This window comes from Zingiber officinale, chromosome 4B (genome assembly GCF_018446385.1).
Source record: "Zingiber officinale cultivar Zhangliang chromosome 4B, Zo_v1.1, whole genome shotgun sequence".
Classification (NCBI taxonomy): Eukaryota; Viridiplantae; Streptophyta; class Magnoliopsida; order Zingiberales; family Zingiberaceae; genus Zingiber; species Zingiber officinale.
In genome coordinates, this window is record NC_055993.1 from 12,416,236 (window position 1) to 12,440,233 (window position 23,998).

The 23,998-nt window shown below is 39.5% G+C and overlaps 4 protein-coding genes and 1 pseudogene across 8 annotated transcripts; 3 read left to right on the forward strand and 2 right to left on the reverse strand.

The window, feature by feature from the left end:
* Positions 1–936: 936 nt before the first annotated feature.
* On the forward strand, positions 937–2,694 carry LOC121978114 (annotated as a pseudogene).
* A 2,025-nt stretch (positions 2,695–4,719) lies between these two features.
* LOC121974733 (dolichyl-diphosphooligosaccharide--protein glycosyltransferase subunit DAD1-like) lies at positions 4,720–8,723 on the forward strand. Its single transcript, XM_042525919.1, has 6 exons — positions 4,720–4,795; positions 5,643–5,743; positions 5,870–5,917; positions 8,190–8,277; positions 8,354–8,397; positions 8,483–8,723. The coding sequence occupies exons 2-6, from the start codon at positions 5,660–5,662 to the stop codon at positions 8,564–8,566; spliced, it is 348 nt and encodes a 115-aa protein (XP_042381853.1). The 5' UTR covers positions 4,720–4,795; positions 5,643–5,659; the 3' UTR covers positions 8,567–8,723.
* Positions 8,724–10,683: 1,960 nt separating this feature from the next.
* Positions 10,684–14,843, reverse strand: LOC121974734 (growth-regulating factor 5-like). The gene is made up of 3 exons (XM_042525921.1): positions 14,319–14,843; positions 12,987–13,326; positions 10,684–11,374 (listed from the first exon to the last, which is right to left on the reverse strand). Exons 1-3 carry the CDS (start codon positions 14,593–14,595, stop codon positions 10,867–10,869), a joined length of 1,125 nt encoding a protein of 374 aa, XP_042381855.1. The 5' UTR covers positions 14,596–14,843; the 3' UTR covers positions 10,684–10,866.
* Positions 14,844–15,228: 385 nt separating this feature from the next.
* LOC121974735 (pentatricopeptide repeat-containing protein At4g02750-like) lies at positions 15,229–22,296 on the reverse strand. Of its 5 annotated transcripts, XM_042525923.1 has the most exons (9): positions 22,154–22,296; positions 21,785–22,073; positions 21,474–21,683; positions 21,032–21,190; positions 20,717–20,854; positions 20,485–20,634; positions 16,956–20,394; positions 16,317–16,683; positions 15,229–16,177 (listed from the first exon to the last, which is right to left on the reverse strand). In XM_042525923.1, the coding sequence occupies exon 7, from the start codon at positions 19,076–19,078 to the stop codon at positions 17,081–17,083; it is 1,998 nt and encodes a 665-aa protein (XP_042381857.1). In that variant the 5' UTR covers positions 19,079–20,394; positions 20,485–20,634; positions 20,717–20,854; positions 21,032–21,190; positions 21,474–21,683; positions 21,785–22,073; positions 22,154–22,296; the 3' UTR covers positions 15,229–16,177; positions 16,317–16,683; positions 16,956–17,080. The 5 variants fall into 5 exon arrangements, with proteins under 5 accessions (XP_042381857.1, XP_042381856.1, XP_042381861.1 ...); XM_042525922.1 differs by lacking the exon at positions 22,154–22,296 and having other exon boundaries at positions 21,785–22,096; XM_042525927.1 differs by lacking the exons at positions 20,485–20,634; positions 20,717–20,854; positions 21,032–21,190; ... (1 more) ...; positions 21,785–22,073; positions 22,154–22,296 and having other exon boundaries at positions 15,229–15,460; positions 16,029–16,177; positions 16,317–16,559; positions 16,956–19,477.
* Positions 22,219–23,671, forward strand: LOC121974736. The gene is made up of 3 exons (XM_042525928.1): positions 22,219–22,479; positions 22,863–22,973; positions 23,096–23,671. Exons 2-3 carry the CDS (start codon positions 22,866–22,868, stop codon positions 23,546–23,548), a joined length of 561 nt encoding a protein of 186 aa, XP_042381862.1. The 5' UTR covers positions 22,219–22,479; positions 22,863–22,865; the 3' UTR covers positions 23,549–23,671.
* Positions 23,672–23,998: the final 327 nt, after the last annotated feature.

Consider the following 23,998-nt stretch of genomic DNA (forward strand, 5'->3'; position numbering starts at 1 on the left):
GTGTTGAGTCAGGGAAGAGGTCCCCGGCGTTGACCCTCCAACACTCAAGTCAGTCACTGGAACAGTAGAAGAAAGTGGAGTAACAGTGAAAGCACGAGCATGAATAGTGAACAACATATATCTCCGCTGGTGCATGGATCCCCCTTTATATAATACTACAGTGGATGACATGCACACTTCTCAAGGCGTGGACACGTTCTCCAAATTATCCTATGAAAGGACATGTCAGAAAAGTGTCTCTGACACCATACCTTAATAGGGCATGTAAATCCCTGACAAGACAATATAAACTTCCATCGTACAATCCGCCTGTTAACTATGTCCTGTTGTCAGTGACATTATCTCCCAAAAGGATATTAAGAGATATGAGAGGGGTTCCACTATTTGGCCCAACGGAGGAGCCGCTCGGACGGGATTCCTGCCCGGTTTACCTCAGTCGTTCTTCTCCGTAATCCCTTAGCTCAGTTGATTGTTTCCGCTCAATGGGACCAGCGCTCCGGTCGCTTTAGCGTTCCTCCGATCCGTAATGAGCGTTTGATATTCTTGCCGTAGTGCTCCTGGCCAGACGGGCGATCCGCTCAGACAAGTCGCTTGGCAACTCGGACACTTCAGGCCCGATCGATGGTTGGAGTTGATTTCCGCTCGGCCAACTTGGGTGGACTATTGATCACTGTTGACCACGTTAACCGTATGAACTTTGACTTTTATGTCGACTGCTGTCTCTACATTTGACCCTTATTTGGTGGGTCCCTTTATCGCCACATCAGTAATAATAACTATAATTAAAATTCATCTGTGGTGTTAGTATTTCTTTTATGTCATCACTAAGCAGAACAGTGTCGGCCACTTTGGTGGAGGGATTTATTAAGTGTTGCACCACGATAAATATTCCGGAGCGGTGCTCATCCATGGCATCCATTGCAACAATACCCGTTGATGGAGTGGAACTGTAAACCAGTGCTGACGATGCTCGCAGTGGACATGGCCCTAGCAGTGATGAACATCATGATCAAGAAGGCGATACAAGAGGGCATGAACAAGCTCGTCTTCATCACTCTCAGACATTTAGTAGCCACTCTCTTCATGGCTCCTATTACCTTCTTGCACGAGAGGTGGTGCAATTTTAAGCTCATATGTACTAACTTCATAAATTCATGAGAAGCAGCTCTTGAACCATATTAACTAATGGCAGGAAGACAAGGTCGAAATTGACACTGGAAATCTTTGTCTATCTCTTCTTTAGTGCATTGTTTGGGTCAGTAATCAACTAACTTCATCTTTGAATCAAGTTGAATGAAATATCAATAGATGTTGCTTAATTCTGCATGCAGGGCAGCATTAACTCAGTACCTCTTTTACATTGGTTTGGATTACACCACTACAACATTTTCTTGCGCCTTCCTCAACATTCCCCTGTTTGCACCTTTCTACTTGCCTTAGCCTTGAGGTCATCCTCCTCGTTTACTATAACATTTTATTTCCTCTACGTCGCTTAGTTTCGTAATCTGCTCATATATACTTGCAGGATGGAGGTTGTGAGAACGAAGACCAAGGAGGGGGTGGCGAAGGCACTCGACACCATAGTTTGCTTCATTGGCGTGCTGGTGCTGATACTCTACAAGGGCGTGGCGTTGAACAAGAGCATCAATACATCAACAATGGGGGTCAAAACATAGCATAGCTCGAGGAAATGGTTGATGGGTTCGATGGCACTTCTCGATGGCTGCGTGAGTTGGTCGGCGTGGTTCCCGTTGCAGTTGAGAGTTAGCAAAAAGTACCCGCATCTGTATTCATGCACTGTGATTGTGTTCTTCCTAAGCTTCCTGCAAGCTGCGGTCTTGAGCTTGGCCACGCAGAGGGGTGCCGCCATGTGGGTTTTGAAGAAGAAGCTGGAGATTGCTACTGTAATTTATTCAGTGAGCACCTGTTTGCCCCCCTGATTTCATATGTTAACGTGGGCATTTAGGATCGATCAAACATTGCACTGATCATTCTGTAGGGGGCAGTGGGTTCTGGATTGGGGTTTTTGGGCATGTCATGGTGCATGGAGCAAAGAGGGCCTGTCTTCACTACTGCATTCACTCCTCTCATTCAGATTGCAGCAGCAGTCATCGACTTCGCTTTCCTCCATGAAGTAATTTACCTTGGAAGGTACTTAATTTGCCAGATTAATATATTTTGTTTTGTAATTAAATTCTGAAAGCAGAGCTAAAAGCTTGGTTAGGGACTGTAATAATTGGCAGTGTATTGGGGGTCGGTTCTGGTGATTGCTGGGCTATACTCGCTCTTGTGGGGGAAGAACAAGGAAGTCCGCAAGGCGTGTGCTGAAGCAAAGGCTACTAATGCATCCCAAGTTAATAATGATAGAGAGAACCAAGTGTAAACTACAGCTTTGTGAAAGATTAATCACTAAGTCTTTACTATTATTAACCTACTCATACCCCGTAATTTATCTATTTTTATTTTACCGTGGGACCGATGATACTAAATTATTTGAGATGAACAATATCACCTTTTTATCTGATAAGCAAAATTTAGTTTTAAGATAACCAAGTCAATCATCCATATGTGCTTTAGGGCGTAGCGCAGCTAGCGGATCTACATTTAGGGCGTAGTGCAGCTGATGGTAAGTGGTGGTTACGCGCGTTTGCAACTGAGAACGCGGGGTCGAACCATAGGGATGTCAGGGCGTAAATCTTCGGACCCTGTGTACCTCACCCCACCCATCACTTGCCCTCTCGGTTACCGTGATGACCTTAGATTGGGTGCGGCGAGGGCGCTGAGGGCGAGCGATTTCGCCTTTTGCAGTTTAGGGTGTAGCGCAGATGATGAGCGCATGACATCTCTGGTATAATGGTCAGAGGTCAATTCTCAGGAATTGATCCCACCATGTGTCTAACGTCTGTGTACTTGTATTTACATCCCTCCATATCCGTGGGGCCAGCACTAGGGGCCATTAATGTAGCAAATCTATATTTTTCTTGGGGCGTAGATTAGACGGTGGATGCATAACATCTCTGGCGTAATAGATAGGGATCGATTCTTAGGAACTTACGACCTGAGATTTACCCCACCATGCGCCTAATGCCTGTGTACTTGCATTTACGTCTCTCCATATTCATGAGGCCGACACTAGGAGGTCGTTAATGTAGAAGATCTTTTTTTTTTTAAGGCGTAGCGCAGACGTTGGGCGCATAACATCTCTAACATAATGGTTATGAGTCAATTCTCATAAACTAACTACTTGAGATTTACTCCATCATGCACCTAATGCCTATGTGCATTTACCTCTCTCCATATCGATGGGGCCAATATTAGAGGATCGTTAAGGTAGCAGATTTATTTTTTTTAGTGAAGAAATTAAGCCCCTAGGACACAGCGCGGATGGTGGAGGCATGACATCTCTTGTGTAATGGTCAGGGGTCAATTCTCAGAAATTGATGGCAAACCCCCACCATGCGCCTAACGTATATGTATCTCTCTCCATATACGTGAGGCCGGTAGTAGAGGGATGTTAAGGTAATAGATCTATCTTTCTTTTAAAGAAGAAATTAACGTCTCATGACGTACCATAGATGATGAGCGCATAACATCTATGACGTAATGGCCATGGGGCTGACACTAAGGAGAGATAGTGTTTTTTTTTGTGTGTTCGTAGGGAAGAAATTAACACTTGTTCTTTAGATAGTAGATGCATTTAAGCTACGTTTAGTAGGAGGTAATCCGCCTTATAATGTAATCAAGATTATATTACAATATTGATTATTTGGTGCAGTTTTAAAGCTATAATGTAATGTAATTTAGATTACAAAAGATAATAAAATGTTTATAATTTGTATTACAAGGTCAACATCATGTAATTCAATTACATTACGAGATCACAATTTAACTAAAATTTAAATGTCAAATATGTCCCTAGTCCATTTTCGGTATCAACTGGTTATCGATGTTGCTTTCGTCGGCTGTTGTCGCTGGCTGCCTCCTCCGAGTGCTACCCCGTCGGCCACCACCTTCAGGTGTCATCGGACATCGCCATCGGCCGTCGATCGCCGCCTCCGAGCTCCGCTGCCAACCACCGCCGCTGGCTGTCGGTCGCCGGTTGCCGACGTCGCTACCGCTGGCCGCCACCTCCGCCGACCGCCACCTCCGCGGGCCGCCACCTCCGGGCATTGTCGACATCCGCCGCTGGCCACCAACCACCATCGCTAGCCACCACGTTCGGCAGAGGTGCGACAGAGGTGCGACGACCACCGTTGGCCGTTGCTTCAGGCAAAGATCGCGGGATATTTTTATCATTTTTAATAATATAAATTACATTTCTTATAAAAAATAATAGATACCGATAAAAAAAATATAATCGCCTTTAATAAAAAATTATATACATTACATTATCAAATATAGTAATCTAGATTACATTGTATTATAAAATTTATTACATTATAAGTTATTACATTATCCTTAATTAAACTTAGCCTAATGTCTTGCTATATGCAACCGTTTATTTGGATTTTAAGTGGAAGAATACAAAAAATAAAATAAAATGAATCGAATGTTACACAATATTTGTAGTGAATGCAAATTACGGATGAAATAGTTTAAGAATTTGGGGTTTGGTTTGGCCCAATTTGGCTCAAAGAACCCGAAGTAATAGTTGGGCCATTCACGTGCACTACTCGTGCTGTCAAACCGATACTAAAAGGCAACAGAACCCTCTGATTCTCACCGCGTCGCGTCGCGTTGCGTTGATTCGAGTCTGTACCCGGAGCGGCGATCTCCGTTGGCCTAATTGCGTCAGGTTCCTCCTCCGATCTCTCTTATTCTTTGTCATAGTTATTCTTTTCAAAATGTAGATGCGCAAACTTTTCGATCTTGCTAATTTGCCCTTTTAGATCTGGAAATGATATTGAGGATTTCCCCGTCTTTTTTCTCGACGATCAATATGGATTTAGTCTTTAGCTCTTTGTGGGGGTTTGGACTGGAAGACATTAATTATCGTGTGGAAGAACTGCAAATTCTACCAGCGCCTCTTAACCTGGCTATATGATATTAGATTATTCTTTTTAGGATAAACTTACCCTCTTTTTTTAATAATATATTAAAACATATGATATATTACAAGTATAGTATTACTACATTTTAGTAATATATGTAATCTAATGGGATAATATGGACTACTTGGTATTATTCTTGATATACTCTCCAGGATTTCAAAATTTTGCTCAACACCTTTGAGAAATCTAGTTATAGCTGATAAATATACCACTTAGAGTTATTTGATATTGTTATTGGATCAAAATATCTCAATTAAAATTGTTTGGCCCACTTGAGGTAGTCTTGAACCACCCCATGAACCAATCTCTCCCTCATTATCCCTTGTTCCTCCATCCTGGCCTCCCACAGCCCTAAGCACTCTGTTCCTCTCCTTTGATAAGATTTTTGTTTTGAATGGCTTTGCTTCACTATATGGCATTATAATGCTTAATTGGACATGGAGTTTTTGTTCAGGGCAGTTTTTTTTTTCCTTTTGGTGAAGATACAAACTAAGAGTTTGAATTCTAGATCACATTATACCACTTAGTTTTTTTTCGTTTTTATCATCAATCAGCCACTTTAAAAGTTCTTTCTTGCACTTCCACTTGCAGAAAGCTAAGATCTAAGAATGGCAAAGTCAAGTTCAAGCGATGCTCAAGCACTCATTCGCTCACTGCGATCTGCTTATGCTGCCACACCAACTAAGCTCAAAGTATTTTAGTTTTTCTTTATATTTTTTTATTTTAATTTTCTCATTTGGTTGAGCCAACTTGATTTCTATGGATCATATACTAAAGGCTGAGGTGCAAACTGACTCCTTGCATATGTGCAATTGTAGATCATTGATCTTTATGTGGTCTATGCAATCACTACAGCAGTAATTCAGGTATGAGAAGTAAAAAAGCATTCTCTCTCACCATTTCTTTCTGTTTGACATGCAATGTTTTCCTTGAATTTTGTGATCAAGAAGTATTCTTGATCATGTTTTATAAAATGTACTCTTTATTTTTAGTTTACAATTTCTCTATTGGCAATATCTTGTTACAATTGTATGCTATTGTCACAAATAGGCTCAGTGGACACTACACTGGTGATGTAATGGTCCAATGGCGGTTTCATCACCAAATAGACAGCTCTATCCAAACGCCTTACAGCGTCAAGGATCTTCATTCTTAACTTTAGATTGGAAAAGTTTCCACTAACTTTGTTTGGTCGAATGGTTTTTCCAAAGTGCTTAAATCCTAGATAATATTAGTTCACTTATCTAAATCTATAAACTTTTCATTAGTCAACAATCTCCATATTCGACCAAGCATCACAAACAACCCATGCTCCCGGTTTCATTGTACTTTTGAAATGATAGAATCTTTGTCACATTCTGATAAGTAGGTCCCATAGATTCAATAATGCTCTTTGAGGGCCCCCACGAGTTGTCCAATTGGCTAAAGGGTGACAGATTTGATACAATGGGGCAGGGATCAATTCCCGGCGATTGCATGCCCTCGGGGAAATAAACTCCTCCCACCCCCTAGCCACTTAGCGGTTGGCTATAAGCCGACTCCGTGATTTACCTCCCTTCACATAATATGAGGATGGTTTGTGCACCTTGGGTAAGCATAATCACCTTTTTGCCACAATAAGGCTCTTTGAGAAGTTCTGAAGAGACATATAAGGGTTTTTTCTGGAATTAAAGGTAGCCATTGATTGAATGCTTAGTACATTTCTCATTATTAGGACCAATTACCATAAGGATATGAAGAGAATTCTAGACCTGCCCCAGGGCATAGCAACGCATGACATCTCTGGCATAATGGCTAGGGGTCGATTCTCAGGAACTGACGACCTGAGGTTTACTCCACCATGCGCCTGACGCTTGTGCACCTGCATGTACTTCCCTCCATATCCGTGGGGCTGACACTAGGGGGGTCGTTAGTGTAACGGATCTACATTTTATGAAGAGAATTCTAGACCTAATCACGTTCATAGTGTGAACGTCAAGTCTCTAGTCAGTACAACCATGATTTTGAGAAGATGTAAAGTAATGATATTATTGTTGTAACACAATGTTTGTATAGTTTCCACATCCTTAACTATGAATCAAAGTTCCTAATTTTTGGGGAACCAATCATGTGACAACTCGGCCATAAAAGCCTTCAACCAATAAACAATATCAAATTGACTAAATGCGCTTAACAATGTCCCTACATTCTAATACAACCATAAAACTCAACAACTATGGTACCGATGCATTGCCTACTCATTCAAAACAAGAGTAATTCATGTACTACTGGCATGGTTCAGCTGGCCAACATGGTAAGGGAGCACATGGCAGAAAGTAAAGCATACTTCTAATTTTATATAATAGCTATTTACTTGAAGAGTCTGTTATATTGCTTTTTGTGTTTAGGTTGCATTCTGTGGTGTTGATCATCACCAATTACATAGATTGCTATGGCTGTTTCACTAGCATAACTTGCTATTACCCATTAACTTGTGAGACTCAATCATCTTCCAAAATGTTTTTACCCTAAGTTATTAGTAATTCTCCCTTCTAAACTTAAAACGGTTCTTTTATTAGTCCATAGTTCACCTTGTGGGGGTAAATTGGGGTGGCATAATGTCCTCCACTAAAGTGATGTCTTCATTAAGACCTATAGTTTAACCTGATGGTGGCTACCCACCCTTTCTAATACACTACCCTTATCTAGAACTAGAATTAGGTCCATTTAATGCGAATTGCCTCTTAGATGACAGAAATGATTCATTAATTTGTGAAACCTGACACTGGCCCAAAACACTCGAGTCTAAGTCAATATAGTAGCTCGTTTACCTGTGCTTATATGACTATTAGTTCACAATTCACAATGCAGAACTAAACCGGGTTGTCACGAACTAATTAGGTCGATTTGTACAATCTTTTAGTAAATTTTTCAAATTATCTAGGCATGGCTTTTTTTTTAATGAATTTTATCTCCATCCCACAGATTCATAATAAACAATGTAATGACAAGTAATTACCAACTAATTTAGGATGTCATATCAAAGGTATATATGGTTTGAAGGGATTCTTAAATAATAAGAAATCATGAACTTCTCAAGTAGTTCAATCTCTATACTTGTCTCTGCCACGGCTATCCTAACTTCTACTCATTCAACAGATCGTGTACATGGGAATAGTTGGCTCATTCCCCTTTAATTCTTTCCTCTCTGGCATCCTGTCCTGTGTTGGGACTGCAGTTCTTGCAGGTATGAGCTCTTAACTGCACCTTATAATGGAATAAAAACAAAATTTCTATTGACATTTTTTTTGGTTTGATAACAGTTTGCCTGCGCATTCAAGTTAACAAAGAGAACAAGGAGTTTAAGGTAACCTCCAAATCTCTCAAATTAAACTTCCAATAAGTCTACATGCTCCGCCTTCCAAATAGTTTTGATGAGAAATTGGTTTCAGGATCTTTCACCGGAACGAGCTTTTGCTGATTTTGTTCTCTGCAACTTGGTGCTCCACCTGGTGATCATGAACTTCCTAGGGTAGATGGAACTCTGCTGTAGCATTCTTCTTTTTCTCCCCTTTAGATCTATTTGGGCCCGAACTGTGGGATTAGGAGTTTATTTCTCATATCGTACGAGTAACATGATTTTGTCCTTGTTTATGGAAAATCTAAAGGAACTCCATGAGTTGTTTGAGTAAATTTTCGTAGTATTTTTTTTAATATGTACTCGATGGAAAAATATAATTCCACGGGCATAACTGAGATGATAAATAGATAAGAGGTTTGTCATTTGAGGTCGAACCTCAAGGCTGGTTGAGTGTAACACCCAATAGAACTTACCTCCCATCCATTTACCTCTTCAGCTATCGTAATTTATGTACTTTATTCTGTGTTGGTCCTGAAGTGAATTGATGATGGGATGTTGGCCATGGAGTGGATTGGCAGGGCAAAAGGGTGCCTTTGCCACTCGATGGGGAAAAAATGCAGGGAGTTTGGACATGGAAATTTATGATCGCTCCTATAGTGCAACGATCTAGTTGATTTGGCTCTATCTATCCTTTCGCTTGCAAATAGCTGAGATTAAATTGATGATGAACTCTATCGCTATTAAAGGAATCATGGGGAGAGCTCCCCTTCACGTTCACTTCAAGTTTTATTCTCCTTAGCCTCTGTTTGGATGGGATGAGGTAAGGTTCATTAATGGAAGGGGAAGAGAGGGAAAGGAAAGGAAAGTAATATATTTATCTTACCCTTATTTGGAAGGGAGGGAAAGTTTATGTGAGAGGAAAGGGATGGAATAAAGATTAAATATATAAATTTACAAAAATATCCTCTTATTTTTTTAATAAATCTGCATGTGAAAAAATAAATAAGGATATAATTGTAATAATTTCTCCTTACCCTTCCTTACACCTCAATTTGGGATGTAAGGAATTTCGCTTATTCCCGAGCATGTAAGGGGAGACTTTACCCTTCTCTCCCCTTCCCCTTCATAGCTCACTCTCTTCCAAACAAGAGTAAAAATTCATTTTACCCATGTTTACATTTTCCTCCTCTTTACTCACCTCCTCTCAAACAGAGGGTTAGATGTAAGTGAAACGGTAACAATTCCTACCGATGTTTTTTTGGTTTGGTTTATTTCGGTTCGAGTACTTTCAAAGATGGCAAGTTATATATTTTGTGATGAATTAAATTATTAGATTTTGATATATGTAATAAGATTTGGTCAACATAATAGCAATTAATACATTTGAAAATTATGTAAATGATATTTATATTATGGCCAATCTGGAAATAATCAAAGTGAAATCAGAACTTGAAAAGCAAGATTAACAAAAAAAAGAAAAAATGGATGAACGGATGAGGATCGAATTTAATGGGGGTAATGGGTAGTGGTAAGGTTTAATTTTTCAGATATTTAAAAATTAAGTCTTAATTTTGGTAAAATTAATAGATAAAAGTTTTTTTAATGGACTATTGACAATCTTAAATTGATGGGTATCCGCTATTGATCGATGAAATTTCTATGGGTCATTTTCAAATTAATCGATATAAATTGTGGTATTAATTAAAAATAAATTAAAAAATGAAGAAAAAAAACGATTCAAACCAGGATGGAGGGCAATTTTTATTTTAATTTCTTTTTTATTTTATTTTCTGTTTCAAAATATCTATCCAAGTTTAAAGTTGTCAAAATATCTACAAAATTTTGAAATTCTTAGCATTTTGTTTTTTTAATTATCAACATTATTAATTTTCTTACTAAAATTATGATATGGCGCGTCACATGTATATAGTAATATTTTTCATCATTTTACTTGTTATTAATAATCAGAGAGTGAAATAATAGGGATTTAAAGAAACGTTTTTAATAACATCAAAAAATTTAGTGCACAGAAAGTAAATCGTCAGAATTGAAATTATTCCGAATAAAATGCTATATTCTGAGCATTTTTATTTTTCAATAAGATAAGAGAGAATGAGACGGATAAGTTTTTTCCATGTTCCGATCTTCGAATTTCATACCATAAAAATATATCTTAGGAAAACAAAAAGAAACATCATTTAAAGCATTATTCAAAAGCTGTTCTTATATCTGGAAAAACAATAGATAAAGCTGAATAAGAGTGTCAGATGTTTGATGACTAAAGACGACATCTGGATCAAAACAACTTTCATGGATGTAGCTTCCACATTAACTGATGCAGTTCAGTACAAGATTGTAACAAGAAGAGCCAGACAACCCAGATCTCAACTCAACCTAACAAGAAAGTGACAAAACTAGCAACAAGCTCTAGTCTTTCTCGAATCAATTCAGAAAACATTGAATAAGAAGATCGCGTCAAATCATATCACGCAGGTCAGTGCGACTGGACGCAGACTCGCTCTTGGAGGATTTGGAAGAGGAGGTGGATAAGTCTGAGGCAACAATTGGAAATGCCATAGAGAGTTGGGTCGCAGAGACAGATGCTTGTTTGGATCTTTCCTCTTCAAGATCACACCAAGATTCCCGTGTCTTTGGCCATTCATCAAAGAAAGGTAGTAAGAATTGACCCTCATGCTTTGTGGTTTCTGGTGCATCAACTTCACTTCTAACAAAAGAATGTTGTTGTCTGGATGCTGAGCTGAGCGTTGCCTGACTGAGATCTTTAACCTGCAGGTGCTGAGGGTAAGCAGCTTGCACCGAATAAGGGGTGCTAGCTTTTGGCAAAGGGCATGAAGACACTCGAGGCGTTGTCAAGTGCCACAAGTTGTCTATGCCGTACATCCCTACACCACTCCTTGCAGAACCAGATGTTTCATTGCGGAAAATATGCTCATGCACTCCTGGTTTGGCACCAGAGAAGTACCTGCAAATTTCCATGAGTTACTTTCAACTGATTGTGAGAACCAATTCATTTGGAAAGTCACTCGTTTGAGAACTAGTAACAATCAACATAACTCTCTTCTTCAAGTTTTCTACATCTGAAGAAACTAGATAAACCATTTATGAGAACAGGAATTGAACATCGTAGAATGACAAGTCATGCAATTTCACACAAAACTCAATCAAAATATCAGTCTTACATACAGATATTACCTTGTTTTCTAAATCAGTGCTGTAATGTCCAATAAATTGATCAATCAAGGCTTTTAGTCAGGTGGTTTCACCACAGAACAAAAAATAGTCACTTTCACAAGAATTTATGTGATCATTCAATGAATCCCTGGTCACAATTTTTTATCCAAAAGCTCATGCTAAAAAAAAAGTATACCTCAAATTGGATTATAAATTCGGTCAAGGTCTTAAACCAATTTGCACTGAATTCACTTGTTCCTCAAGTCTTCTATTCTTGGAAAGGTTGCAAAATTTGCAGAACTAATAAAAAAGGTTGTGAAAATTTGTTTAAAAAAATAAACATGCCTGAGAATTTCGACACTTGAGGAATTCTTAGAAGTGAATCAATGTTTTGCACAGTAAATCATTAACATTTCCCATGAATAGTGTGTATGAGAAAACCGAATATGTTGAATGAACTCCACATCCTGAAGCACTAGTGATGCTGCTTCTATTTTCTTCCAACCAAGAAGAAAATCTAAACCCGTCTCTAGCAGCTTAGGATGTCAGTTATCTTAATGATTAATGAAATAAGCAGTCAAAATATTATCAGTTATCTTAATGATTAATGAAATAAGCCATCAAAATATTGCATAAGCCAGCATAACAACCTTCTCATCGGCTAATGTTGTTGCTAGTTGCCACAGAAGCTGGAAGCAAAGGAAAAAAAACAAGTTCCTAATTTAGAGTGGAAGCATGCTTTCATTTGTATCTGAAAATAAAATAGTATCTTAATCATCATCTATAAGAATCATTGGACAGATGGTGATTGTGCAAAGATCACTAAATATTCTATATCAACTTGGCTTATTGTATCATTTTTCAGCAGAAAAAGATAACACGGGCATCATTTTAAATATTAGATAACAACAGAAGAAAGTTGTCCACACAGACAAAAGCATTTGCTGTTCAGTTCATCACATGATAAATGGCAGCATATGATGACCCAAACACACTCTGCATTTATGGTCTGCAGTAAATGAAAAAAGGCATAAATTTATTTGGAGTTTGCATGAATCCAGACTGCAAAAGCTATCCTAGAAAAGTCAACAGCCTAAATGACCACAAACATCTTCTGTTCTATGCTCTATATGTGGAAAAAGAGCAAGTTCACAGATTATTCTCTGATTCTTCCAGCGCTGACAATTTAAAGCCTTCAGGTTCAGATTGCCCAGAAATGGACAAGAATAATGATAGAGTGGAGATATTATATGTCTACAAAATAAGTAGGCTACTATATTGTTACTATTAAAAATTCTCCAATTTTTATCTATATTACTGCCCAAGTATCCAAATAAGATACGTGCAAATATCAAAGTGAAACTTAAACTGCCTTTTCAACATGAAAGGAAGAAAAAGATTACCTGCTCTCTAATGGACCAGGGTCCATATGCAGCTGCAAGGAGCTTGAGGCACCAAGGAACAAACTTGGTGTGCTGTTATGCCCTGTAATGGAATGCTGGGGAATGGAGGTCCCTGCAGTGGGAGCGGAAGAGGTCCCAGTTGATGAAGACAACTGCAATTGGGCGACCGATTGTGATTCCACAGGCTTTCTTGAACGGTTGCGGCCGCGATGCATGTGATGTGTGCAGTATTTGGAGTCAGGATGGGCATCCTTTGAGCACCTCCACTTCTTCCCATCAGTCCGACGACACCGTCCAGGTTCAGGGTCCAACTTCTTTCCATAGTAAGAACAATAACTTACTGAACACAAATAGTATTCAACCAAGTCAAGTTTCATTAGTAATGGTGTCCAGTAGACAAAATTCTTCCTATGGATTTAGAAGAAAATACAGGAATACATTCATACATTATTTCATACATCAAAATATATAACTAGATTAAATTGCATTTTCTTTAAAATAAATGCAGATACCTAGATTTTCAATGTACAATCAATAAGAGACGGTAGAATCTTCTCAACAACAGAAAAAACAAAATTACTGTGTTAAGCAGAAGCAATAAATCAACCATTCAATCTGATAATATATATATATTTCGATGAGGCCAGAAAAACTATCAACAGTAGAATCAAGCTGGAGCCAAACTTGCAGATAAAAACAAATAGCACAGCAAAGATCACTAAAGAAAGTACGAGTATTAGGTTCTTCAAGATATTGGGATTCCAAAGATGCATAATAAATGAAATAATAATAATAACAATAATACACTCACACAGACAGATCGAGAAGGACAGGAAAATTAAGAAATAAAGAGAATATCAGCAAAGAGTGCACAAAAAAAGAGCAAGAAAATAATAGTATAGATAGAAACTACCAACTTTAAGCTCTTCCAAAGATCCAAAACCTCATCACGGGAGTCGAGAGAACAAAAAGAAATGCTTAAAGTTATCATCTTTCAATCAGATTAATGAAAACAAGCAAGAATGAACAAATGTAGCAGTGCATTTTTACAACGCAGGATACGAGAATACGATGAGCTTAAGACACCATCAAGGAGGGGAATGGCAGCACAAGTACTAAATGCGCCGATTTAACCTTCAAAAGACCTAAAAGAATATAGGTAAAAAGACCTAGGTAACGAGAAAGCGATTTATCACATAGAAATCTAACAAGAAAAAAAAGAAGAAGATAAACAGGATCTCGACATCAACGATATTGACTAAATAATCAATAAAATTCATCAGACAGTAACCCCAACCAAGGCAAAACATATCCTTGTGAAGAACCGCTTACGCGCAGGATGGTGTAAGTATCGGCCAGGCAAGGCCTCGAAGCTTCTCTGGACAGGAACCAGTAGCTCCGGAGGGACCGGCAGCCCCGCCGTCAAGTACTTATAGATCATCGCTTGGTGCTCCAGCTCCTGCCATTGAGCCGCCGTGAACGGCGGCCTTCCACCCACGCCCGTTGTCGCCTCCCCCACCGTGCTGTTCATCCTGCCCTCGTGGACTCCGACGGCACGAACCAAATCGATGCAGAAAAGGAGCAAGGTAGAGGCTTCGAGTTCACTCATGTGCCATGGTGGAGGGAGAGGGAGAGGGAGAGGGATGCGTTCGGGCCACTCACCGGTGAGCAAGAAGCACAAAGTTTCCCGAGTGTGAAGAGGGGAAAGAGGCGGTGGCGAGCAAGAGAGAGTGCGTGAGATAGTGAGAGGGGTGAGCTTAACTTAAATACTTAGACAGCTGGTGTTTTCTTATTCAAATATTCATTATTAAATCATTTTACTAACATTAGGTCTACAAAAAATAATGTTTAAACACTTTTTTTTTAAAAAAAAAAACTAACATGGAGTTAGGGTTTGGATTTGTCCCAAATTTAATAATGAATTATTAATTTTAAAATTATTATTTTTTCCAAATTTATTTCTTTTTCAAATATATTTTTTAAAGTTTCAAATAAATGATCACAAGCATTATTAATTCCACTTCGTATCATTTTTAGCTAAAAAAAATGGCAAGGGTGAAACCAGTAAGACTATATTTGGTGAGTATATAATCAAAGATTATATTATAAGATTATAATCTGAATTATAAAAGACAACAATATATAATAAAATTTTATAATCTAAATTAAAACAATACATAATTTAATTACATTCCAAATTCATTTATATTATAAATTTAATTATGTTACCCTTAACTGAATATAGTGTAAGAGTTATGAAATATTAAAATATTTTAAGTCACTTCTATTGTTTGTTTATTTTTAAAAGAATGAAATAATATTTTTCCAAACATAAATGAAAGAAGAATAGAAGATAGGAATGGTGGGGTTTGCTGTGTCTCCACTTCCTACATCTTTGGGTCGCGCTGTCTCGTGGGGAGGGAGACAAGTATCCATCTGCGAACAGCATCACGGTGGCAGAAGAAATTTCTTCACTGTTCTTCACAAGCAAAGGCACAGATAAAATATTAATAAATTCTCAAAACCATAAGAAAAATAAAAATGTAAAATTTTCTGTGTTATTCCTCCTCCCACAGCTATGTAACCAAGTGGATGCCAACTTTGGCACAAATGAGCAGCCTTGCATAGATAGCGAGTGGGTTTGATCACTTTTAAGTGGTCCACAAGACCAGCTTCTCCACCTTGAAGCAATTAAGTCGGCATCTCCATTTGCGGCATGGCTCCTTAAAGCAAACACTAGAGAGGAAACTATGTTTCATGAATCAGAAATGGCGTCCTACTGTAAGAAGGGATCGAAGATGAATAGCAGTAAGGACAATGATTCCTAAAGCCATGACTTAGGCAACACTCCAATCCACCGAGATGTCAAGGGCCCATGTATGGATTCATGCATGCATGCATGCATCATCCCTTTCTCTTTGCTTCTTGCTTTGCCCTACACAAGAAACCTTGCTCCGCCCCCACCACCAAGATTGCTAAAGCGACAGCAAGGAGAGAGCAAAATGGAAGGTGGAAAAAAGAGAAGGGAAACAAAATAAGGACCTTTGGAATGTGTTGCTTCTTGGCACTGATCGATTACAGAACTGAATGTGTTGGAAAAGTTTTTGCCTGGCTGATAGGATATACATGTCAGTTCCTCAGAATATATACTCCAGAGAGCTAAAGATGGAATGCGCAACAGCAAGCAAAATCTGTACAAATAACAAGAATTTTGTACATTAGTGAGTTTTCCTCATTTATATGTTTAAACAGTGACAATGAAACAATGTGTGCGGGATCTACTATCTGAATTATAAAAGAGCTCCTCACAAGTCTTCTGCCAGAATTTACCTTGTGATGGCACTTCAGATTGTCTTTTGACTTTGCAAACAAACCTGTAGACATGATGAAGTGGATCAACTGGCTTAACAACTTGCTGTCCAAAAAGTGATGGTCGGTGGACACCATCGAGAGTAGTTGATATATAAGAGGTGATGTCGATGCTCTCATTACACATTTGCACAGGTAGCTCTATTATTTAGGAGACATCCAGTGTCAAATGCTACGTTTTTTGCAATCTCTTCTTGCTTGACCCTACAAATACAGGAAAATTGAATAGAACAGAGGTTCCGGAGTCACTTGCTGATATTGACATTCTGAAACACGACTTCGTTAAAGCTGGTAACCACAAATATGGTTGTTGGATTGTGGAGGACTGCTGGATGTTGGATAGAATTTCAGCAAACAATGTTGTATGTACACCATAAAAGGATCATAGACAAGTATCAATTCTATTAGGATGGATTAGTTGGTATGATCATATAAGAAACAAATTTTTTTTTTGTAAAACTAAGATGATTCTATTGCTGGAATCAAGTATGGAAGTCTTCAAGCAATGAAATATCAAGTTGTCAACCGACTGAAATTTGATAAACAATGTAATTTGTAAATTACTTCAAAGCTTTAAGTTTTGATTCAATGTTTTACTACCTTGGTGAGAAGTGTCAACTGAGGTAATCTCCAAGTCTCTGTCTTACTGCTCTATTGTGAGACCGAACCATTTATGGATCTCCTCTCTGCAGATAAATTAAAAACAAAAGGCATGTTCGACGTTGTCAGCTACTACCTTCTATTATGAGTGAAATATTGTCTAGTTCTTGGCATATCTCCTCAATAAGAGGATCTGATTTATCATTGGATACAAAAGAGCGCATTCTGCCCTCTACCTCAATCCAACTGCAACCGGTTTCTTTCTTTAAACCCATCTTTTTCATTGACATCCTAACACTTTCTGCACTCTCCCACTTTCCTCTGGCAGCATACATGTTGGATACAAGGGTATGCATTCCTCCATCGGAAGGTAGGGAATCTAAGACCCTTCTTGCAGCTACTTCTCCAATCTCCAAGTTTCCATGATATCTACATGAACTTAGTAAAGTTTCCCAAGCAAACGTTTTAAGATGTACTGGTATATTCTCAGTAAATTCATGAGCATGATTGATAAGTCCAGACCTTCCGAGGAGATCGACCATGCATGAATAATGTTCAGATTTGGGAATCAAATTCCAATCCTTCTGCATAGACATTAAGTATCGACAGCCATCATCAACCAAACCTTTGTGAGCACAAGCTAGCAAGAGAGTCAAAAATGTTGAATGATTTGGATCAAATCCCTGCTGAATCATCTTATCAAATAGTTGGAAAGCTTCTACCACAGAGCCATGGTAAGCATATGTCGCGATCATGGCATTCCATGAGATAGTATCCCTCTTTGAAATGCACTCAAAGACTAGAGCAGCATCACTAACCAGCCCACAACTTGAATACATTGAAATTAAGGAGCTCATGATTAAGACATCATGCTGATAACCAGCTCGAATCACACAGAGGTGAAGCATTTTCCCCCAACCAAGAGCAACAAGAGAAGCACACACTGAGATTACAACACTGAAAGTACCTTGGTCTGGTCTAAATCCCTCTTTCACCATATCACAAAACAGAACCAAAGCCTGGTCATCTCGGTATCCAGAAATTAGCGTGTTCCATGAAGTTTCACTCCTTTTGGGCATCTTCTGAAACCATGTTTCTGCACCAGCCATGTCACTCTGATTAACATAACCCTGCAAAATAGTATTCCACGATACAATGTCTTTTTCCGGCATGTCAGTGAACAATTTCAAGGCATCTTGAAGCATGCCATTCTGCACTAATCCGCCCATCATCGTATTCCACGTCATGACATCGCGATTCGGCATGGCCTTAAAGATTCTCTTAGCAGCATCAAGATTTTTGTTCCTCACATAGCCATGCATGAGTGCTGTCCATGACACCGTATCCTTCTTGGGCATATCATCAAACAAGTTCTGAGCAAGTTCCATCTTCCCATATCGCGAATAGCACGTAATCATCGTGTTCCAAGATATGACGTCCCTTTGGGGCATTTGACTGAACAATTCCACGGCGTCCCTCAGACGGCCCAATTCAACATACCCGGACAGCAAAGCGTTGAAAATGTGCGTTTCACGAGTCGTAGCACGATCAAACAAAACCTTCGCTTCGTTGACGAGCTTGTTCTTCAGGTACCCTGAAACCATGATTGACCACGAGTTGCTATTTCTCTCCGGCATTGCATCAAATATCTCCCTTGCCTTCCCGACGCTCCCACTGCGAATGTACCCCGACACCATCGCATTCCAGCAAACCACGTTCTTCTCAGGAATTCGGTCGAACACGTCGCGCGCTTCCTTGACGAGGCCGCACTTGGCGTAGCCTGTGAGTAGAAGTGTCCAGGCGACGACGTTCTTTCTGGGCATCGAGTCGAAGACGCGCTGTGCGTCGGCGATCCTGCGGTTCTTGACGAGGCCGGAGAGCATGCAGTTCCAGGTGACGTGGTTCTTCCTGTGCGGCATTTGCTCGAAGAGATGCCATGCGTTCGCCACCTCGCCGTTGTCGAGAGCAGCGGTGATGGCCGAGTTCCACCAGAAGATGCCGCCGTCCCCCCGCGAAGGCGGATTGGGAGCGGCACTCAGAGGCCGACATGGACGGTGGAATGAAAGGCTGCGGAGCGAGCAAATGATCGATCTTTTATCCTCGCGCAGAGCAGCAGAGAGCATCGGTGGGTGCACAGAAATGCGTTGCGTCGGACTAAACCTTTCTCTTTAGGTTTTTGTAACTATGATGCAAATAAAGCTAATCCTTTTTTGTCAAATTGACTTATGTTTTCCTTAAACCCAATTGAAACACCATGCATAATAGTACAGAAATCCAGCAAACAAACAACTGTCAAACAACAGTCTACGATGTATCTGCTCACAACGATTTAAAGGTTAGGAAGTTGCATCTGTTAGGGGGATAAAACAATTACTCCCCCCAGGGGAAAAACAAAAACTGATAACTTGCCCCAGAAAAAATTGAACAGTATCAGTTATTTGACTTGGCCTCTTTGGTGCTCGAGTTGTTTGCTGCAACCTGTGACAACTCCAGACTTTTCCTCCGACATATTTGCAGTTGCTTATGCTCTGAACATCACAATCAATAAAAATATCAGATATATGATAACAGAGAATATTGCAACCAAACTTGTTTAAACAAACTGGCAAGTGAAAATTAAGATTCCATCGATCACAAGCAACAGGTAAGTTACTCAACCAAAGAACGTAATTTTGTATGTTCAGACTTACAAATGACAGCTAAAGAAATTCAGTAATTTGTATAGCTAGTTAGTTGCAAAAATGGTAGCTGTTCCAAAATGTTGATCAGCTCATCACCAAGGATGCCCACATTACCGACTATTCTGACTGCTTGTGGTTGATAGCATTTGAGTTGAATCTTTGTGGCACCATGGTATCAATTTCTGTTGGTTAAAGAGTGGATATCCCTCAACGTGACCATGAATTACTCAACTCGTTCTGAAGTAGATATTGCTAGATTCCAACCACAATGTGACTTTAGTTTTCTTAATCTTCCTATCATGCCAAAGTCGATGAATCTATCACTAGACCATTCTGGATACATAGTGAATGAGTTTTCTTAGGGAAAAAAAATGAGAATCTAAAAGAACTCGGGCACCAGATGTAAACAATCATCTCGATGTCTGCAAACCCACACATATCATGTTTTAAGTATGAAATGACAGTATTGTAGCATGCAACTCGTAAGTTCAGTGTGAGGAATAAAAACAGAAGCAGACATAGAAAATTATAATTCCCAAGATTCCGGGTCTATAAATAAGGATGTGAAAAATAAGAGTACTTAGTATAAGTGAACCTCATTTTGCTAATCATCCCATTTTGTCCTATAATTTCAATGTCTTTTGTGGAGAGGATTGATGAAATGTATGGGTTGGACGTGTATTGGGATGATGGATCCACATCATCTACCACCACTATAATCTCTCCTTCCTCTTCATAAATCTCCGAATTCTTGACAACTAGAAGAGAAAGAGAAAATATTAGTGAACAATGAGCTAAAAATTTCACACAGGAGCAGCAACCACAAAATCCTGCAAGATGAATAGGACCTGATATCTTCTCCCCATTTTGTCTTGAAGGGCAGTACTCTGCACACTGATGGTAAGGATTGGATGCATTTGGGCATAAGGGATCTGTATTTCTTTCTGCAATTGCTGTCTCTAGATACTCTTTATGCTTCTCCATATTCTGAACTACCACTACAATAAAGGGAAAAAAATGTTGAAGAAAAACAAAAAGCTTGGACAAAGGAAGTGAAATATCATTAGAAATGAATCATACCCGATTTACTTTCTTTCTCATGCCTTATTTCTTTACTCTTCTTGATGCAGTACTCGGTGCACACATGGTAGGGGTTAGATGCATTGACACATTTACGATCCACCATCCTATTGTCTTCCAACTTTGATATACTTTTCACTGAAGTCATGAACCAAATGGTGATAGTTTCATGAGATAATGTTTCTTCAAAGAGAAACTCCAATAAAACAAGTAATTGGCCAAAGTCTTAGCTTTCTGAAAAACATTAATCCTACGAGCTAGAAGTAAGCAATTAATCAACAAAATAACTCGGTGACTTCTAGAAGAACAGATAACCTGGTTTTTTCTTATTTTCTGTTCTCACATCGGCCTTTTTATTATTGCAATACTCTGCGCACTCATGGAATGGATTGCTTGCATTTGGGCATGAAGGATCTACGTTTCTTCCTGCAAAGACAGTCGCTTGAAGCTTTTTCAGACTCCCTCGGTTTTGAGCTGTGGAAGCAACAAAAATAAAACCTTTCTAACACATTAACCAAAAAAGAGAAGAGATGGTAGGAACAGCAGAGAAACAGAAAAAAACAACTATTTTCACAAAATTTTGCATCGAAATGCTAATGGAACAATCATAGAATCACGAACAGAGGCTTCTAATGTTTACAATTAGGGAAAAAAATAGATGAAATCAAAACAATTGAGCAATAATAAGCTATTAAAATTTCTTTTTTTTTTTTTCTACATAACGGTTCTATTAGAAAGCAGGAGGAGAAAAGGAAACCTGAGTTTCTCATGGAATTTTGCATCCATTTCCGAATCTGAAAAGAAAGGAGACCTGATCTTTTCACCTCGTAGTTCCTATTCACCATGGAATTTCTCCGCGAGCAGTAGTCCGCACACTCATGGAATGGGTTAGATGCGTTGGGACACGAAGGGTCGACAATTCGGTTTGCAAATACAATCCCTTCGCTGCTTTTACCACCTTTATGAGCTGTTGCAATCACAGAGATCAAAGAACTCCACAAAAACGAAGAAAGAGATAACAAACGGAAGAAAGACAAAAGCAACCAGGCAAGGAGAGGGGATGAAAACCTAATTTCATCCCGGTGTTGCCAGACATCAATCCACGAGCTCGCTGCGCGCAGTAGTCCGCACAAACATGGAAGGGATTAGAGGCATTGACGCAATCGGGATCCACTCTCCTCTCACTCTCCATTCAACGAGGGCTTCGATCCAACTAGAAACAACAAGAAGTCTGCTTTCCCTCGCCTGGCGGATGGAGGTAGCTGTAGAAATCAAACCCCGAGATCGAGACTGGCACAGAGTGGGAACGGAATCGAACTTGCGTAGAGCTGGTGGTGGTGGTGGTGGTGGTGACAGGCTAAAAGCGACGGCTTAGTCATGAGAGCCACCCGTAAGTCAGGCGCTTTATTGCTAAAAATGTTAATTTAGCCCACTTACTTTCAATAATTTCAGCGTCGCCAAAGTCTAAAAATACACGTAGAACTTGAAACCCTAGCCGTCTGTGTTTATCTTCTCCATCTGTTGACTCCCTCCGCCGCCGACGCCAACGCCAACATCCACCTTCGAGTGTCGCTTGATCTGGCCGCAGGCGCATCAGAGGAAACCTTCTGGCGACCTTGACTCTTCTTCCCCTCGTGTGATTTCCCCTGTTTTTGTTCCTTGCCTTCTCGCTATCGCCAACAGGAGCCGAAGGGACGCTTCCATTGGCGGGCGCTGTTTCTCCCTTTCTCGATATCACGATCAGGAACCTTGCATCTAAAGAGGTACATCCGTTGATTATAAGATTGTCTCAATAGATTTTAATTCAACTATGTATTTCATCGCCACCAGATAAAATTATTCAACTTTTATTTTGTTGATTATATGTTTAGTTTGGTCATCCACCCTCTCTACCCTTTTCGTTTTCTACCAATTCACACTTTCTATTCTCCAGCCAAACCAATTCAACTAGTTTGATTATAAAATCTATTTGATTACCATTGCATTGTAGTCCTGGTAGAAATTTTGACAAAGATGTTTTGTGATGATAACCATATTGACTTCGCGCTAGATTTGTTTGGCTAGAGTTCTGTGCTTGAATTATCTAATTTTAAATTCGGTACCAACACCAAGTTTCTGATGTTCCTACGTTTGCATCTGCTTTAAGACAATGCTCAGGAATCTACTGAACAACTTGCGGAGGGAAGGAAGCCTTGCAGTGGATAATGGACACAGGACGCTTGCGTTTGTTCATAAACGTAGTTTCCACGATGCAAAGGTGTCAAATTTTTTTGGTCCTTGTCTGATATCCTCCATTTGCGAATCTCTTTTGGTTGCTTGTTTGCTGACACATGCCATATTGCTCTATAATCAAGATAGTTTTTGTCGGTGTTTCCTCAGGTCCTAAGTAGACCAAGAAGCTTCTTTGGAGTGGAAGATTTCGTGGACGACAACAACAGCAGGCCATACACTTACAAGAAGGAAAAAAGACCAAAGACCCTAAATAAGCATATTTCATTTAAGCAGCGGACGATCGCTTATATGGAGCCCTTCTCGCTAGATGTATTCATATCGAAGCGGTTTGTGTCAGCTTCGCTCACACACAGGATGACATGCAAGCAGGTCGCAGTCGCAGGGACGAATTCTAAGGATATCAAGGCAGTCCTGTATTCCAGGTCAGACATACCGGCATGCTTGTCGGTGGGGCGGTTCTTGGCGGAAAGAGCAAAGGAAGCTGATGTATACACTTGTACTTACACTCCCAGGGAAAGGGACAAATTTGAAGGCAAAATTAGAGCTGTTGTTCAATCTCTCATCGACAGTGGCATCGATGTTAAAGTCTATCTTGATTGAGATGTGAATGGAAGAATCTCATGGTTTTTATTAAGGAAAAACGAGAATGTCGAGTTTGAGTGCATTTATGGTTGGATGCTTCGAGTAAAGTTTGAGTTCATAATGTTAAAGTTTGTTTTTTGTATTTTTTGGGGGGCTGGTCTCAAAAGCTCATTTCTCTTGCTGCTTGAGAAATTTGTGGATTCAGAGGGATTTGAATCAATTGCATTGAGTTCTTCAACCATCGCCGGAGACTCTAGGAGGAGGCGGAAACACAGGGACCGAGGGAGAGAAAATGATAGTGATACGTAATTTCTTCAGTTAGCAACAGCTAGGTACAAGAGCATCCATAATACATCATCATTATAACATTCATCATCTTATAAAAAAATATGGGATCTATTGTTATATAACCGTAATAGTAACATATCTCTCTCACTTATATTTATTTTAACATTAACACTCATTATT